This window comes from Selaginella moellendorffii, unplaced genomic scaffold, assembly GCF_000143415.4.
Source record: "Selaginella moellendorffii unplaced genomic scaffold, v1.0 SELMOscaffold_9, whole genome shotgun sequence".
Classification (NCBI taxonomy): Eukaryota; Viridiplantae; Streptophyta; class Lycopodiopsida; order Selaginellales; family Selaginellaceae; genus Selaginella; species Selaginella moellendorffii.
This window is the reverse complement of record NW_003314270.1, coordinates 2,729,913-2,746,041: the sequence shown is the minus strand read 5'-3', so window position 1 is coordinate 2,746,041 and position 16,129 is coordinate 2,729,913. Positions and strand designations below refer to the sequence as shown.

The 16,129-nt window shown below is 49.2% G+C and overlaps 8 protein-coding genes across 14 annotated transcripts; 5 read left to right on the top strand and 3 right to left on the bottom strand.

Annotated features, from left to right (window-relative positions):
- The first annotated feature begins 37 nt into the window (after positions 1-37).
- On the top strand, positions 38-2,279 carry LOC9631110 (regulation of nuclear pre-mRNA domain-containing protein 1A). Of its 3 annotated transcripts, none has more exons than XM_002967977.2 (8): positions 38-136; positions 247-348; positions 401-648; positions 711-869; positions 936-1,080; positions 1,134-1,276; positions 1,335-1,370; positions 1,428-2,279. In XM_002967977.2, exons 2-8 carry the CDS (start codon positions 273-275, stop codon positions 2,109-2,111), a joined length of 1,491 nt encoding a protein of 496 aa, XP_002968023.1. In that variant the 5' UTR covers positions 38-136; positions 247-272; the 3' UTR covers positions 2,112-2,279. The 3 variants fall into 3 exon arrangements, with proteins under 3 accessions (XP_002968023.1, XP_024528702.1, XP_024528701.1); XM_024672934.1 differs by having other exon boundaries at positions 203-348; XM_024672933.1 differs by having other exon boundaries at positions 197-348.
- A 250-nt stretch (positions 2,280-2,529) lies between these two features.
- Positions 2,530-3,333, top strand: LOC9631109 (40S ribosomal protein S23). The gene is made up of 4 exons (XM_002967976.2): positions 2,530-2,624; positions 2,671-2,826; positions 2,882-3,008; positions 3,076-3,333. Exons 1-4 carry the CDS (start codon positions 2,620-2,622, stop codon positions 3,214-3,216), a joined length of 429 nt encoding a protein of 142 aa, XP_002968022.1. The 5' UTR covers positions 2,530-2,619; the 3' UTR covers positions 3,217-3,333.
- Positions 3,334-3,366: 33 nt separating this feature from the next.
- Positions 3,367-5,882, top strand: LOC112345520. Of its 2 annotated transcripts, none has more exons than XR_002992075.1 (8): positions 3,367-3,701; positions 3,875-3,966; positions 4,018-4,159; positions 4,214-5,143; positions 5,194-5,275; positions 5,323-5,392; positions 5,450-5,504; positions 5,578-5,639. XR_002992075.1 is itself a non-coding variant. In XM_024672414.1 (8 exons), the coding sequence occupies exons 1-8, from the start codon at positions 3,393-3,395 to the stop codon at positions 5,682-5,684; spliced, it is 1,776 nt and encodes a 591-aa protein (XP_024528182.1). In that variant the 5' UTR covers positions 3,367-3,392; the 3' UTR covers positions 5,685-5,882. The 2 variants fall into 2 exon arrangements, 1 of the variants encoding a protein (XP_024528182.1); XM_024672414.1 differs by having other exon boundaries at positions 5,334-5,392; positions 5,578-5,882.
- Positions 5,773-7,010, bottom strand: LOC112345521 (E3 ubiquitin-protein ligase RING1-like). The gene is made up of 2 exons (XM_024672415.1): positions 6,585-7,010; positions 5,773-6,511 (listed from the first exon to the last, which is right to left on the bottom strand). The coding sequence occupies exons 1-2, from the start codon at positions 6,889-6,891 to the stop codon at positions 5,904-5,906; spliced, it is 915 nt and encodes a 304-aa protein (XP_024528183.1). The 5' UTR covers positions 6,892-7,010; the 3' UTR covers positions 5,773-5,903.
- A 146-nt stretch (positions 7,011-7,156) lies between these two features.
- LOC9633346 (ATP-citrate synthase beta chain protein 1) lies at positions 7,157-10,141 on the top strand. Of its 2 annotated transcripts, none has more exons than XM_024672411.1 (17): positions 7,157-7,367; positions 7,433-7,535; positions 7,597-7,662; positions 7,721-7,844; positions 7,909-8,043; positions 8,104-8,164; positions 8,230-8,306; positions 8,362-8,517; positions 8,575-8,703; positions 8,762-8,894; positions 8,952-9,079; positions 9,132-9,237; positions 9,287-9,363; positions 9,413-9,483; positions 9,537-9,821; positions 9,874-9,980; positions 10,046-10,141. In XM_024672411.1, the coding sequence occupies exons 1-16, from the start codon at positions 7,268-7,270 to the stop codon at positions 9,947-9,949; spliced, it is 1,827 nt and encodes a 608-aa protein (XP_024528179.1). In that variant the 5' UTR covers positions 7,157-7,267; the 3' UTR covers positions 9,950-9,980; positions 10,046-10,141. The 2 variants fall into 2 exon arrangements, with proteins under 2 accessions (XP_024528179.1, XP_024528178.1); XM_024672410.1 differs by having other exon boundaries at positions 7,576-7,662.
- Positions 9,986-13,239, bottom strand: LOC9631108 (methylthioribose kinase). The gene is made up of 14 exons (XM_024672409.1): positions 13,110-13,239; positions 13,000-13,055; positions 12,781-12,942; positions 12,616-12,718; positions 12,424-12,566; positions 12,264-12,369; positions 12,072-12,210; positions 11,755-12,023; positions 11,437-11,700; positions 11,070-11,379; positions 10,838-11,012; positions 10,577-10,778; positions 10,305-10,519; positions 9,986-10,253 (listed from the first exon to the last, which is right to left on the bottom strand). Exons 1-14 carry the CDS (start codon positions 13,173-13,175, stop codon positions 10,088-10,090), a joined length of 2,376 nt encoding a protein of 791 aa, XP_024528177.1. The 5' UTR covers positions 13,176-13,239; the 3' UTR covers positions 9,986-10,087.
- Positions 13,240-13,350: 111 nt separating this feature from the next.
- LOC9633344 (protein LSD1) lies at positions 13,351-14,971 on the top strand. 3 transcript variants are annotated; one of them, XM_002967974.2, is made up of 7 exons: positions 13,351-13,762; positions 14,026-14,139; positions 14,200-14,313; positions 14,371-14,480; positions 14,532-14,606; positions 14,663-14,734; positions 14,790-14,971. In XM_002967974.2, exons 1-7 carry the CDS (start codon positions 13,462-13,464, stop codon positions 14,829-14,831), a joined length of 828 nt encoding a protein of 275 aa, XP_002968020.2. In that variant the 5' UTR covers positions 13,351-13,461; the 3' UTR covers positions 14,832-14,971. The 3 variants fall into 3 exon arrangements, with proteins under 3 accessions (XP_002968020.2, XP_024528460.1, XP_024528461.1); XM_024672693.1 differs by having other exon boundaries at positions 13,353-13,375; positions 13,440-13,762; positions 14,026-14,313; XM_024672692.1 differs by having other exon boundaries at positions 14,026-14,313.
- A 14-nt stretch (positions 14,972-14,985) lies between these two features.
- LOC9633343 (serine/threonine-protein kinase PEPKR2) lies at positions 14,986-15,870 on the bottom strand. Its single transcript, XM_002967711.2, has one exon. It carries the CDS (start codon positions 15,868-15,870, stop codon positions 14,986-14,988), a length of 885 nt encoding a protein of 294 aa, XP_002967757.2.
- Between the last annotated feature and the right edge of the window lie 259 nt (positions 15,871-16,129).

The window sequence follows — 16,129 nt, the reverse complement described above, 5'->3', positions numbered from 1 at the left end:
GCCTCTTCTGTTCACGGAATATGCCGTCTTACTCAGTGGCATTTGCAAAACCCTTGTTCTTGCGCGATGGAGCGCTCGTTGTGGTGGCTATGGCGGGCATTCTGGGAATGGAGGGATTCTCTATAGCAGCATACAGGTAAGCGCGTCCCTCGCTCAAGAAATCTCGCTGCTTGGTTTACTAGATTTTTCTCGGTAGTGATAGTGGTGGAAATCGAGTGACTTAGAGCGGAGATTTCTCGTTTCTAGAGGAGCTAGCGTCGTGAAACGAAGGGATGACTGGAGCGTTTTCAGTGGAAGTCCTGTCCGAGAAGCTTATCAAGCTAAACGCTTCGCAGCAAAGTATTGAAAGTAAGTTCGTGTCCATGAAATTCGTTCGCTTTACGCGGGTTTTCGTTTGCAGCTCTGTCACACTGGTGCATCTATCATCGCAAGCGAGCAAAGCAGATCGCCAAGACCTGGGAGAAGGAGTTTTTCTCGGCACCGAAAGAGAAGCGCGTCTCGTTTCTGTATCTCGCGAACGACATCATACAGAACAGCCGGAGGAAAGGATCGGAGTTTGTGTCGGAGTTTTGGAAGGTGTTGAACGGGGCTCTCAAGGACGTGAAAGCAAATGGAGACGAGAATGGCCGCACCGCAGTCTCTCGACTTGTAAGTCATTAGTTTGCTTTGAGCCGGAGTTTTAACGTTGTTTGTACATTGTTTTTGCACAGGTAAACATATGGGAGGAAAGAAAAGTCTTTGGCTCTCGTGCACAAAGCCTCAAAGAGACTCTGCTGGGAAATAATCCAGTTCCGGACTTCGAGATCCCGGATAAAGAAAAGGAGAAAGGGAAGGACAAACCAACCACTTCTTCGAGTTTTATAAAGATCGTAAGAGACTATTCCCGAGCTCAGCTTCTAAAATCATAGCTTTTGTTTTTCGCTTCTACGTGACAGAAACTAGACGGTAGCATCCTTGAGAAGGTGGCCAAAGCATTCCAGGATGTAAACGACGGTCTCTCTAATGAAGAAGCCACGATCGAAGAATGTAACTCTATTAAACGGCGAATAGAAGCGTTAGGCAAGGAGGCTGCCAGCCACGGTGAGGAATACTTGTACTTTGTTTCTCATAGCATTTTCGCTATGATTTTGCAGGCCAGGAAAATGAAAATTCCACTGTGCGCGATGAGCTGCAACAGCAGCGAGGAAATCTCTCGCAGCTGGTCGAGCAGCTCGAAACCATCGAAAGGAGTCGGTCTAAACTTGTAACTTACTTAAGGGAAGCTCTTGAAGACCAGGTAACACTGTTTCTTCGGTGCTTGTTCCTGTAACAAATACAAATTTTTACTCGCACAGGAGAGAAAGTTGGAGCTCGTTAGATGCCAGATAGAGGTGAGAAATGTGGTTTCTCTTTTGTTGTCCTATAAGCATAAATCTTCGTTCTTTCAGGAATTTTCTTCTCCAGCCAAGCCGGTGACGAGAACACAAGCTCTCCCATCCGTGACACCGAGCCCGCTTCCTCCAGTCGTCCAAAGCATGGCTTCCATAGACGACGGAAGCAAGAAAGTCAAGGAAACTCCCACAGCGGCGGAGGTTGCAGCCAAACTCGCTGCCTCGTCGTCCTCGGCAGCCATGCTCTCGTCAATTTTCTCGTCACTGACACCGGAAGAATTCGGCTTCCAGCCGGACAACAAGAGGCCCAAGCTCGTCGACTCGAGCAGCGGCGGCGGCACGAATCAAGGCCTCGCACAGCAGTTTATCCATCCAGCGTTTTCGCAAGCGCCACCTCCGCAAGCTCAAGCTTTCCACTCGCAAGCACCGCCGCAACCGCAAGCTCAAGTTCTTCACTCGCAAGCGCCGCCGCCACCACAAGCTCAAGTTCTTCACTCGAGTTTCCAGCCACAGCACTCACAGTTCTTGAGCACCGCTAACTTGAGAATGCCGTATCCATATCCAGGGATGGGACAACCTCCGCCGCCGCCACCGCCGCCACAGCAGCCGCCGCCTCAACTCCCGCCGCTCCCGCCAGGCCCTCCGCTACCACCGGTCTGTGCTCCAGCGCCGTCGTATCACTCGCTTCAAATCCCTCCAGGAATTAACTTCTATCCTCCAGCGCCTCAAGTTCCTCGCTAGAAAAACTTCTGTGCTTTCTGTTGTTAACTAAAATGTGTATTTTTGTACTACCAAACTCTTGAAGGTGAGAATTGTTAGTGATAAATATCTCGCTGCTTCAAGTTTTTTTATTATCAAAATGCATGTTTATTTATAAATATAAATATATGAATTAAATAGAAATAAAAATATTTCATTGAAAATGTTATAATATGCTTAGCTGCTTAATTACATTTTATACATTGAAATTTATACTTTTTTAGTAGACTCTCAAAATAAACAGTAGATATCAAACAAACCCTTCAAAAGAAAGAGAAAGGTTACCTTTGAAAGTTGAGGCATGGTTCTTTCCCTCATTTCTAGGCCGTACAAAGAATATCCCACAGTATATACAACAAAAATCCTGGCCGTCCTTTCAAAACCAAATATTTTCAGATCGACGGCAGCGGTTTTGCAGTAAAGCCCTAACCCTAGAAGCCGCTCTCTAGGGCTTACTGCTTTCGAAAGCGCCGCGCAGGGAGGAGGAGCCATGGGGTAAGCCAGCTCTAGAAACCATTGTTTGATCCGAGCTGTTCTTCAGGAAGACGCGCGGACAGGGAGCCGGTCGTAAGCTCAAGAACCACCGCCGGGCGCAATTGTGGGCGGACAAATCCTACAAGAAGCGCAACCTCGGCAACGAGTGGAAGAAGCCCTTCCAGGGCTCGTCCCACGCCAAGGGGATTGTCCTCGAGAAGATGTAAGCAAAGTCGCTTCTCGATTCGATTTCCCTCGATTGATCTGTTTTCGCGCAGTGGTATCGAGGCCAAGCAGCCCAACTCCGCCATTCGAAAATGCGCGAGAGTTCAGCTCATCAAAAACGGCAAGAAGATCGCGGCGTTTGTCCCCAACGATGGCTGCTTGAATTACATCGAAGAGAATGTAAGTTTCTTGCTCCAGATCCTCTTGATCTTCGCTCGCATCTCACCGGTTGGATCCAACTCCCCAGGACGAAGTGCTCATCGCTGGATTCGGGCGAAAGGGTCACGCAGTGGGAGATATCCCCGGAGTGAGATTCAAGGTCGTCAAGGTCTCTGGAGTCTCGCTTCTAGCGCTCTTCAAGGAGAAGAAGGAGAAGCCACGGTCTTAGAAGCCTCGAGCTCGAAAAGATTCGTTTTGATCCCCTCCAATGTTGTTCTTTTGTTAACGAGATTCCACAAACAAGGGCGTTTACTTTTTCTAGTAATAGCAAGACTGGGTTTACGTCCAAGCCTTTGACAGTGGAGTAGGGTTTTAGTGAAGAGCAGGGGCGGGCGCGCGCGCGCTATGATCCCGTCGCGGAGATCCATGGATCCGCGACAGCAGCAGGCTTGCTCCTGCCACTCGTGCGTCACGAAGCACGAGTACAGGGGCAAATCGCACAAATTCTTTTGCGAGGCGGGAGGAGCGGCGGCGGAATCTGGGCACTGGAGTGGCTGCGGCGGTGGTGGGATGCTCTTCCCGGCCACGCCGCTCAAGCGGGAGATGACGCTGCGGAGGGACATCGCAGTGGAGTCTCCTCCTTGTAGTACCGGCGACAGGGCTTCTTTGTGGCGATGGCCGTGCTCCATGCCGAGATATCGACCGGAGAACCAGGTTTGGTCTGGGAGATTTTGCTTGTTTGAGTGGGTTTGTTTAAGAAGAGAGGAGATAGGAGGGGTTCTAAAAAATTCCAGGGAGAGTTTGGTTGTGGAAAGCTCTGGTTTCCTCTTTTTTGTCGTCCGGTTTTCTCTTTGCTTGTTTTTGAGTTGTTCTATCGTTCTTTCCAGATCGTTCTGCACAAATGGTTTCTTATCAAGCTCGAAGAATCCGACACTACGTCCGGAAGGTTGCAAGTAGCCTTGGGTGGCTTTCAGTACGGGTAAGTTCTTCATTTGCTATCGGGATACTTGTTGAGCATTCTATGCTTTAGGATGGACTCGGAATTCGTAAAGACTGGCCCGATTGCCAAGCGCACTGACAAGAGCAGACTGAAAACTTGTGATGGAGTTGAGGTTCGTTTGATGGGGTCCATGGACGAGGAAACAACTATTGCCAATGGGTTTTCAGCCTGGGTAAGCTGGTCTAGTTTGGCTGTTTCTTCACTTGGTTCTTACTGCGAATTTCAGGTCGCTGATATATTCTATTCTGGTTTCCCGTGTACGTGGGAGAGAGTTCTCCAAGACGACACCGAAGTCTCGAGAATGACCAAGAAAGTCGGCGACACTAAGCGCTCGCTCGGGGGATCAAGTCCCTGTAGCAGCAAAGGGGCAGCTGCGAGTGAGAGTCAAGCCGCATCACCAACAACAGAAACACAAGTGGTCAGCAAAGAACCAAGTGTGGAGACGAAGACTACCGTTGCTCATGGCGACACAGAACCTATTATAGTAGTGACTGAGGTCCAGAATGAGGTGGCTACTGTTGCAGAGATTACTTGCAAAGAACCGGTTGCCGAAAGTGAGGCTGATGTTGCTGCCGAAGCCATCGTGGAGGAACTTTTCGGGACTGAGCGAGAACAAGACGTGGGAACAGAAACTCGAGAACGTACAGTGGCAGAACTTACTCTGAAACAAGCAGGTGCCGGATCTCCGGAACATACCGTGGCTGCTGAAGTCCACGAAGGGCCAGGTTCCGAGAAGCCGCCGAGCCCAAAGCCGAGAGATACCATCGAGGCCCGGGCCGAGTCCGTGGTTGAAAACAACGACACCACTGCCGAGCAGCGGAAGAGCATAAAGCCATCACCGGCGAGGGGACGGAAGAGGCCCTTGTCGAAGCCGTCAGGAAAGCGTGGCCGGCCTAGGAAGAACAAGCTTCCACAGGAGGAAGCGGAAGCTCCGCCACCACCTCCAGTGGACTCGGGAGAGCCGAGCTCTATCGAGGAAGATAAAGAGGCTCGTGAGCAAACTGAGCAACCAGGATCAGAGTTTCTTGCTACTCCTCAAGAAGTGGGACAGGATAGTATGAAACAGCAGGTGGTCTCTGGCACTAACAACCAGATTGAGGCCGGGGCGTCTACTGCCCAGTCGAAACGTACCAAGCGGAGACCAAAGCGCTCCTCCGTAAGTCCAATCTTTTCCTTGTGCATGTCCCTGACTTGATGTGTTCGCAGAATGTGCCCCCGCCGCTGCCAGCGTCCCGTGTGAAGCAAGACGAGGTGATCGAGGCTTATGGTTTGAAGACTTCCAGGAGTGGTAAGCGCTCTTGACTAAAAGCTGGATCATTTCGGTGACGGCTCTAGAACATTTACAGGAAGGCTGCTTGTACCTCCACTGGCGTACTGGAGAAATCAGACCATAGCTCACGACAAGGTAAGGCTGCGTCTTGATCCTCTTGGTTCCCGAACTGGCTTCTCCTCTTCGTTGCAGGACGGAGGCATCATTGCAATCCTTGATGGTTTTAAGGAGACTCCCTCGGACACAGGTGATCACAGTAAAAGCTTGGAGATTCATCCATCTTGTTCTCACTCTTTTGTGGTTTGATGGCTTCCTTCCAGGCTGTTTCAACTTCAAGCCTCCCACGGAGAAGCGGCAATTGCAGCAGAAGCTGTGCTCTGCTGCTTGGGATGTCACGGAGAAGGGAAAGAAGAAGGCTCGAAAGTAGTATAACCAGAAGGCTCTTGACAGTGTACAAAGACTGCCACCCTCACAAACCTCTTACCTTCTCAACAAGTAGAATGCAGATAACACTAGGAGAAGAAGATCCTCGTTTGACAGATGCAATTTACATTTATAGTGTCCCTCTTGTGCCAAATGTAAGAAATGAAACATTGCTGCTGCAGCTAGGTGCTGTAGGAAAAAACAATCAGATGAAATCAAGAGCTTAATCCACATCCCGCAAGCTATCATATTCCTCGCCACCCCCAGACCCAGACGCTTCACTCCCCAATAACCATGGAGGCACGGGGACCCGATACGGATGGCCCCGGAGAAATTCTCGGCCCCTGCGACCACCTCCTCCGCCACTGCCAGCAGCTCCAGGCATCCGAGCTTGGTTATAATCTGCATCATCCGTCGCTAACTCAAACCGGCACACCGGACATGAGTTATGCTGCTTGAGCCAAGGAAGTATACAGTCCGGGTGGTACAAATGCTTGCACGGCATCTCGCGGACCTCTGTTCCCAACTCAAATTCGTCTTTGCAAACCGCACACGGAGCGGAATCCTGGGCCAGGTGCTCGTCTGTGATCTTCATAGTCGGCATGCCTTCCACTGCTGTCTTGGACGCGGGCGGAGTGCCGTAGCGGTTCAAATCATTCTCGGCAAGCTGCTGGAGAAGGTGATCATAATCTGCACCAAAGAAGTAGTCCCCAAAGTTGCCAAACGTGCGGCGCGAGCCCGGGTTGGAGCCCGGGTTGGCGCCATTGTCGACAGCGAAACCCTGGTTGCCGCCATGGTCTACAACGAACTCTACGTTCCCAACTCCACCACCTGGGAAAAGGCAAAGCAAAGAAAAGCGTAAACAATGCGTGGAAGAAAACCAAAAAAAAAAAGATTGAAGAACCTTGCATCAAGGCTGTCAGCGTTTGGATAAACATATGGCGCTGTGGAATAACTCTGGGTGGATATTCAGGCGCTGTGGATCCTGGCCCTGGCGGAGGAGGAGGAGGAGGAGGAGGAGCGGCGCTGCCAGGGGCGGAATTCGTGCTTGCGGCCACCGGAATTTCCTCATCGCTAGAGATTTCCTCCACAAAACCCCCCTGGCAAAACGGGCAGATCACATCGTCCGTGGTCACTGCGCGCACCGAGAGATTACACCCGTGGCAGAAATGCGTCACCGCCGGCTGATAAGATTCTGCGTATGCCGACATGGCTCCTTCCCTGCTCGAGAAACCCTAGAGATCGAAAAATGTAGAGCTGCTGCGTGACGAATTCACGCCCCTCCCGGATACCTCGACAGCGCACTACCTACAAGAGGGATCCTCTTTACCCCTACTCAAGAACCCTAAAGGTAGCTCCTCTATAGGTAGCTCTCTGGAATCGAGCCGGAGACCCTTCTTTCGTACCATTTTGACGGGCTGGTATACAAGCATGCGTTTGGCGTCACTCGCGAGAATCGCTCTTATAAAGCTCGAATTCGCGAGAATGCGATACAGTTTTTAGGTCTGGGATCTCGAATTGCGTGACTCGCGAGTCGCGAGCGCGCTTTGGGGCGGGGGAGGGATCGTATTGCCCTAGCTAGCTCCCATGGCGACGGGGCAGCTCTTCTCGCGGACGACGCAGGCGCTCTTCTACAACTACAAGCAGAGCCCCGTGCAGCGAATGCTCGACTACGATTTCTTGTGCGGTAATGTCCTGCGGCTCGAGAATTCTCTCGCTTGTCCATCGATCTCTCATTCGATTTCTTTCCAGGCCGCGAGATTCCTTCCGTGGCCGGCATTGTCAATCCCGGATCGGATGGATTCCAGAAGCTCTTCTTCGGGCAAGAAGAGATCGCTGTTCCTGTCTATGGGAGGTATGTAACTTCGGATTGGATGGATCACATTGTGGATTAGTTTCTTGGTTCTTTCTTCTAGTGTTCAAGCTGCGTGTAGAGCTCATCCAGTGGCGGATGTGTTCATCAATTTTGCATCGTTTAGAAGGTGATCGATCTGTTTTTTGGTTCCTTGGTTGGTCTTTACTTCCTCTTGGCTCTTGCAGTGCCTTTCAGTCGTCCATGGACGCTCTGAAGCAGTCTACAATTCGTGTGATCGTGATTATCGCGGAAGGAGTTCCGGAAGCTGACACAAAGAAGCTCATTGCGTTTGCTGCCTTAAATCACAAAGTAGTAACCAAAACTTCCTGTTTTTTTTCGTTTGTTTGTTTCTGATGGAATGGATTATACTCAGGTTGTGATTGGTCCTGCTACAGTGGGAGGCATCCAAGCCGGAGCTTTCAAAATCGGAGACACGGCTGGTACCTTAGAGAACATAATCCAGTCCAAACTCTACAGGCCCGGATCAGTTGGTTTCGTCTCAAAATCGGTAAAATGATTTGGAAAAATGGATCTTTCCTCTGATTGACAACGACTTTTCTTTTCACAGGGTGGCATGTCTAACGAGATGTACAATGTCATAGCGCGTGTAACTGATGGACTTTATGAAGGTATGTCTATCAAGCATTTGAGTTTGAGTTTGCATTGAGTTTGACGAAATCTAGTTTTTGTTCAGGAATCGCTATCGGTGGGGATGTTTATCCTGGGTCAACTCTCTCAGATCATGTACTACGATTTAACAACATCCCCCAGGTTAGCAGACGATCATAAAGGTTGCTGTGTTTGTGTTTGATTTTGCTCCTTACAGATCAAGATGATCGTAGTGCTTGGAGAATTAGGCGGAAGGGACGAGTATTCTTTGGTTGAGGCATTGAAGCAAGGCAAAGTGACGAAACCTGTCGTCGCGTGGGTCAGTGGAACCTGTGCCAAACTCTTCAAGTCAGAAGTGCAATTTGGACATGCCGTAAGTGCTTCAAGACCGATTCTCCTTTACGTCACCGCCATTCTTTCGCGTTTGTAGGGTGCTAAGAGCGGTGGTGATATGGAATCAGCACAGGGAAAGAATAAGGCCCTTCAAGAGGCCGGTGCAATTGTGCCTACGTCATACGAAGGATTGGAAAGTGCCGTCAAAGGCGTATACGACAAACTGGTATTTCTCAAGTACTATTTCTGATCCCAAATCCTACGCATTGTTGTCCATATCTCAGGTTTCGAACCAGACAATTGTTCCCGCTCCCGAGCCAAAACCGCCAACCGTGCCGGAAGATCTTCATGTTGCTGTGAAGAACGGAAAAGTTCGAGCTCCGACGCACATTGTCTCTACAATCTGCGATGACAGAGGTTCGTTAGGAATTATGGAAGGCCAAAGAGCTAATAGTCCGCCTGTTATTCCTGAAGGTGATGAACCAACTTACGCTGGTGTACAAATTTCCACAATCATTGAAAAGGACTATGGCCTTGGTGACGTAATATCGTTGCTCTGGTTCAAGAGAAGCCTTCCAAAATACTGCACAAAATTCATTGAGGCATGTTATGTCTTTGTAGACTCGCGTTTAAATCTTCGTTCAAATTTTGCAGATGTGTATCATCCTCTGTGCAGACCATGGTCCTTGCGTTTCTGGCGCGCACAATACGATTGTAACTTCCCGTGCTGGCAAGGATCTAGTATCATCTCTAGTCTCAGGTTCGTGTGACTCCTTCATTTGTATTTTTACAACTATTTGCTTGTGCAGGCCTTCTTACAATAGGACCTCGTTTTGGCGGAGCTATTGATGATGCAGCCCGCTACTTCAAAGATGCTTACGACAAGGTGGAACCCTCTCTTCTTCTATTTTTTCGTCACAGTGCGTGTTCTACAGAACTTGACACCATATGACTTCGTGGAGTCCATGAAAAAGAAAGGAATTCGTGTACCAGGGATTGGTCACAGGTACTTGCCGTTGTTTCTCGAAATATATGATCTCTTATACTTCATACCTGCAGAATTAAGAGAGGTGACAATCGTGACAAGAGGGTTGAGCTACTCCAGCACTATGGCCGAACTTTCTTTCCGTCGGTCAAGTACATGGAGTATGCAGTTCGTGTCGAGAGTTACACACTATCCAAGTCGAACAACTTGGTGCTCAACGTGGACGGTGCCATTGGCTCGCTCTTCTTAGATCTTCTCGCGAGCTGCGCGATGTTCAGCCAGCAGGAAATAGATGAGATCGTAGGAATCGGATACCTCAACGGACTTTTTGTTCTTGCTAGGACTATCGGCTTGATCGGGTATGGCTGATTCTTCTTTTCTTTCACATTTTTACAACGCGTGCTTTGCCAGGCATACCTTCGATCAAAAGAGATTAAAACAGCCACTCTACAGACATCCTTGGGAAGACGTGCTTTACGCAAAGTAAATTTTCTCTTCCACTAAATATAATTAAGCTGGTAAGTGAATCACCACGCTTGAAGTTCTCAACTGTTTCTTATTTCGATTTTCGGCTTATTTTCAGGAAAGCTGAGTACGTTGGGAGTTTGATTGTATGATTGTTATCTCACACTTTTCTGATAAGCTGAATTACTTCCTCAATTGACGCGAGCTTGGACCTCGTCTTGAGCAAGTCCTTGGCAAAATTTAACGCGCGTCTTTCACATTGTGACCGCAACTCTGGGTTTTCGATCGATTCGAAATCTTCCACGTGTGCAATGCCCACGATTCTCCTGCTCGCACAAAGTTTACGTTAACAATACGAAAGAACTTATTGTTGTTACCTTATCATCTTTGCCCCGGCAAAACCCAGCGTATCTTCGAACAAGTCCCTGAGATAAATCTTCTGGGCCAGTTTATGAGTCTCAAGCGACGTGTAAACGCCCGCCGGATATGCGTCGCCCATCCTCTGGGATTTGTCTGTCCACAAGAGAAGGAACTTCTCTTTGAATAAATTCCAGGTATCCTGTAGAACTTTCAATATCCATTCTTTGTATTCCTGAAAAAGCGGTGGACGTTTGCGTTAAAGGCCTTGCAAGTTTGAGCAGTGACTTACATCTCTATTGCTGTTGTCAGACGTATGACCGTCTTGTGAAAAGTACGCAAGAGCAAGGTTCCCGAGAAAGGCTCCAATGTCAAACCCCATTGGCCCGTAGAATGCGAACTCTGGATCAATCACTTGTGTCGACTCCTGAGTGACCATCACTGATCCCGTGTGTAAGTCTCCATGAATCAATGCTTGTGACTTTTCACAAAACCTGCAAACAACAGCAGAATGAATGTAGGTGCTGTGCAAAAGAAAGCACGAAAGGCTTACTTGGACTTCAGCGAGGCAATCTCGAGCTTTAAATAATCATCTTCGCGGATGGACTTAGCGTCCTCATCTAGCTGAGGTGTTGTCCAGTGATTGTTTGACGCGATCATATACGGCTCCGTGAAGACCACCTGTTCTGTCAATCTGCAAAGCTCGACGTTCCCACAGAACTTGGCGACTGCACATGACGACGTGATTCCAAGGTGAATGGAAAAAAAAAAAACGAGGATATAACCTGCCGCCTTGTGTTCAGTTGTAGAAGTTGCCAGAAGCGAAGTGTTGAACAACGTCCTGGCCATGTAGTCCGACATGTGTTCCGCCAGTAAGGGATACTTCGTTCCAGCGATTAGTCCTTTCCGCAAAATGATATGCGGCGGCGCTAGATAGCGCATTGCAAACAATGCCATCGGGTGGTCGAAGTGATACACTTCCGGGACGTGTTCTGGGCAGTGCTTTCCGTGCTCTTGCAAAGCCGTAACTTCAAAATAAGCACGCTCCAGTGACAATGGCCAGCTATCGCCAACACATCGTACATAAGGAAGGGCCTGTGGATGGAGAAAACAAGAGCCATTGTAATGGATGAATGCTGCGATAAATCTTACCTGTTTTAAGACGAAAGAGCCGCTTGCACCCGTAACAATGTAGACAAAGTTGAGATTGCCATCTCCAACTTCTTTAACCGCCCAGTCTTGTTTACTACCCCCAAGTCGCTTCGCAAGGTGCGAAACACTTTGCACGTAATCTGCCACAGTGTTCTCGCTCAGGGGACGAAAAGTGGTGGCTTTTCCGGGAGCGGTTGTTGCTAAGCTCTTCACAAATGCAGGAATGTCAAAGGTGCCGGATTCATCAGCTTTCGTAATGACACCCTGCACGTAGCAAAACATCACTTTCGCTTTAGTTGCATGGCGGGTGACATGTACCTTATCAGTTATGATGGCCGAGATCAAGGCTGCTGGTGTTACATCAAACGCCGGATTCCACACCGATATTCCCTCGGCAGCAACTCGATGTCCTTGTCCACCCTGAGTATGAGTCAGTTCCAAAGCTGACCTCTCCTCGATAGAAATCTGGTCGCCGGACGAGATAGACAAATCCACCGAAGTCAATGGCGCTGCTACGAGAAACGGTATCCCGTGGCGCGAGGCAGACACGGCCAGACTGTACGTTCCAATCTTATTTGCGGTATCACCTGAAGAAACAAAAAATCACGGAGATGAAACACAATGCTAGGCCTTACCATTCGCCGCAACTCTATCAGCGCCAACTATGACAGCATCCACACGCCCGGAAGATTGAAGCGACGCTGCTGCAGAGTCTGCAACGAGCACGGCGGGGATATTGTCGTGCACCAGCTCAAAGGCTGTCAATCGCGATCCCTGCTAATTATCGATTACCACCAATACAAAGTTCTACGAGACGTCTTTCGCACCTGGTTGTACGGCCTTGTTTCTGTACAAAATGCCGTATGCAAGCGGTTCTGCGAGTGTAAAGCTCTAATGACTCCCAGAGCTGTCCCATACCCGGCAGTAGCAAGACTGCAGGAAAGTAAGAAAGTGCTACGTAAAACACACAAAAGAGGTCGTTCTCACCTCCCAGTATTGCAATGCGTTAGAACAGCCAGCTTGCGAGACTCGTCAGCTCCATTGAGAAGAAACGCCGAGCCGTAGTCCCCAATCGCTTTGTTGGAAGAGACGTCTTCTTCGAGAAAAGCCTCCGCGGCTTCAATGTATGCCTGCATCCATGGATGGATCACAATGTGGATGGACAAAGTGCTCGAGTACCTGGAACACATCCTGTGCGCTAGCATTATCGGTACTAGCTGCCACTGAAGCCACTCTCTTAAGTTTCTCTGCGGCATCCGCGAGATTGACGGCTGTTGGTCGGCTACAAAAGAAAAAGAAGGATTCCAAAGTGGAAAAAAGGAAGGAACAATGAATCATACGTACCTCGAAACCAAATAGTCGAGACGCTTCCGCAAAAGGAGGTGAGCGTCTTGCGGAGTCGTGACCTCGCCAGGGCGAAGATTGTGGACCTCCACAGCCAAAGACAACGCTGCGGCAATGGCAATCGCAGGAGCTCCACGAACAACCATATCTTTGATTGCTTTCCTGCCAAAATCACACCTCAATCAGAGATCCCTCGCGGAAAGAATCATCAATTTTAACCATCCAGTGCCCGAATCGTTCACATCGAGGTACACAATCTTGAAAGGGAGCTCCCTCTGCCAAGAAAACAGAGAATTTCGGGCTTAGTGTCGCTCGCATCCAATCCACACCTGGTCAAGAAGGCGCAAGCTGCCCCGATTGTAGATGATCGCTCGCAATGCGCCATCGCCTTCCATCGCGAGGAAGAACCCTAAATAAACCCAGTGTAGTGGTAGTGTCCAGATGCACTGGACACTAGATTATAAGACAGGAATGTAAGAAAGAACATGAGATTTAGACTAAAGAAGGACACGTCAGCAAGTAGCGAAAAAGGAGATTTCAACGGCTGCCCAAGAACCCTAGCAATGATGAGCAATGCGCGAGGATTTCTTCCAAGGTCTCTACCGCCCTAGCGCGCTGTGATTCCACCTCCATTCATCTCTCTCGCTGTATTTCTCCAGAGGATAATGATTCGCGAGGAAGATGCTCGGCGGCAACAGTGCGTTGATCGCTGGAGGCGGGGGCGACGCGCCTCCGCCACCGGATCAGAATGAGGCTGCCGCGGTGGTGCTAGTAGCGGCGCAGGGAGGGGCGGGATTGGGGAGCTCGGCGGCGCCGTCTGGATCGCCTGCTGAAGCTGATACCAGCGCCGCCAACAATTTGGCTGGTTCTAGCAGCAGCAGCAGCTTGATCAGGAGCAATCCATGGACGCCGCCTTCTCTGCCCGCTCCTATCGCGCCATATCCATCACATCCTCCTCTTCTCCCATTCCTTCCTCTTCCAGGTTTGTTCATTGTTCTCGATCGATAGAACTAATGTCATTCCTTCTATTTCTACTGGTAGACTAGTTTTTAGCTCTTGCTACTTTCGTTGCCTGATAGAAGAGTTCTTGTTACTTGCATTGCTTGGTAGAATTGTTCTTAGCTCTTGCTACTTTCGTTCCCTGATAGAAGAGTTCTTGTTACTTTCATTGCTTGATAAAATAGTTATCACTGTCTATAGTACTGAATCATTGATAGAATAGTGAGCTGATGTAACTTCTTCCAGGTGCTCAAAGCCAGTTGATTTGCAGTGGCTGTAGAACACTTCTCATATATCCACATGGAGCAACCAACGTCCGGTGTGCTCTGTGTAGCTGCATCACACCAGTTTCACCGCAAGGTATGTTCCTCTTCCTCCTTTTGATTGCGGATGTCTGGGTTTCTAGTTGTGAACGTCCAGGACCAGAGATGGCACAACTTGTGTGTGGAGGATGTCGGACTTTGCTTCTCTACATCCGTGGAGCGACGAGCGTTCAGTGCTCGTGCTGCCACACAGTAAACGTTGCAATGGATGGTAAGTTAAGTTCGTAGATTTTTCCAGTCCTTGAGATATCTTTTCTCTTCCTCGCAGCGAACCAGATAGCGCACGTAAACTGTGGAGGATGCAGCACAACGCTTGTTTATGCGTTCGGAGCACAATCGGTGAAATGCGCTTTGTGCCAATACATCACACCAATCACTGTAAGGATCCTTTCCATCGGTGTGTTTTTCTCTGATCTTTCTCTCCAACAGATGAGCAATGTGAGGTTTCCTTTCCCGCCGCACACGCCTCCTCCATACATGCCGCTGCTCCAAACTCAGGAATTGGTAACTATTCCTTGCAGTTTCTCGAGAATGATTTGCTGTTCTTGTTGCTTGTGCAGCCGCAGCCTCGACCACAGCCTCAGACAGTCGTCGTTGAAAACCCGATGACGATTGACGAGAGTGGAAAACTGGTACGTCCGTGCGTTTTGATCCTGCGACCAATGTAACGAGGATGCTTGATAACAGGTGAGCAACGTCGTCGTTGGCGTTGCAACGGAGAAGAAATGAAACAAATGTACATACAATCATCGAAAGAATGATTACGGAAGAATCGTTAAATAGATTATAGCTTTGTCTTGTTCTTACTACATGGAATCCATTCTGCTATGTACATTTTACATGATAATGTATAATGTACATACAGTTTCTTTCTGTCTTGTTCTTACATAATCTTGCAAATCAAGTTCCTGGTAAGCAGCTCGCTGGTGTTGTTCACGATCCAGGGGTGACCAAGCACTTGCTCCACCGTCAGCCTCCGGCTCGGATAAACCTCCAACATCCCCATGATCAAATCCTTTGCCTCGCTCGTCACATCACTCCAATCCAATGCAAACTCCACATTGTCCACGCTTTTCAGCAATAACTCCACATAATCAGAGTGGTATTCAGGGAAGGCCACCCTTCCGCTAAGGAGCTCATATAGAATGAGTCCGAGCCCCCAGACGTCCACCGCTTGAGTGTAGTATTTCGGCCATCCGCCCTCACCAGCCCTGAGAACATCTGGCGACATATACCCAGGGGTGCCACAAAGGTGGTGCAGGTCAGTCGCAACCCCAAAGTCAGACAGCTTCACCTCGTAAGGTTGCGCTGGATGCGTCAGCAAAACGTTTTCCAGCTTCATATCCCTGTGCACCACCCCAAGGTTGTGCATCTCCCTCAGCGTCTCGGCCAGGCTCTCGGTCACAAACGCCGCCTCGCCATCCGCCAGCCTCCCCACCATCTTTAGCCTGTCCCGGAGCGTGCACGAGCAGAGCTCCAAGATTAGGGATCCCCACCAGCGGCCCTTGAGCTCCTCCTCGACCATGTCGTAGATCTCTAGTGTACCATGGCAACCATTGAGTTTGAGCATGATTTCCTTCTCTCTCTCACCCGATCTCTCGAAGCTCTTAGCCGCTAGCAACTTACCACCCATTCTAAAGCTTACAAGGTGTACAGTGCCTTGCCCTCCCTTTCCAAGCTCAAAACCCACATCATACATCTTTCTCAAGGACGAGAGCTCCTCGCTCACGACCAAGTCACCACTCTCGACCGCTCTCCACACAGTCATGGCGATTAAAGGATTGGTATGACCTAAAAGGCGGCCGCCTTTGAATCTTAAAAATGCACATTGGATTGTGATTCGAGCGTAAATAAAGAGATTGAGATCTGGATCTTATGATGCAATACAAGATCTTTAACGTTTCAGTTGGACCTCACACTCCCAAAGACAACGCTGCTAGATCCAGTAAGGATAGTAAAGAAAAAATGGTATGTACTCATTTTTTATTAAAAGAATGGGCTTAGACTTGGGAAATTTACCCAAAGCC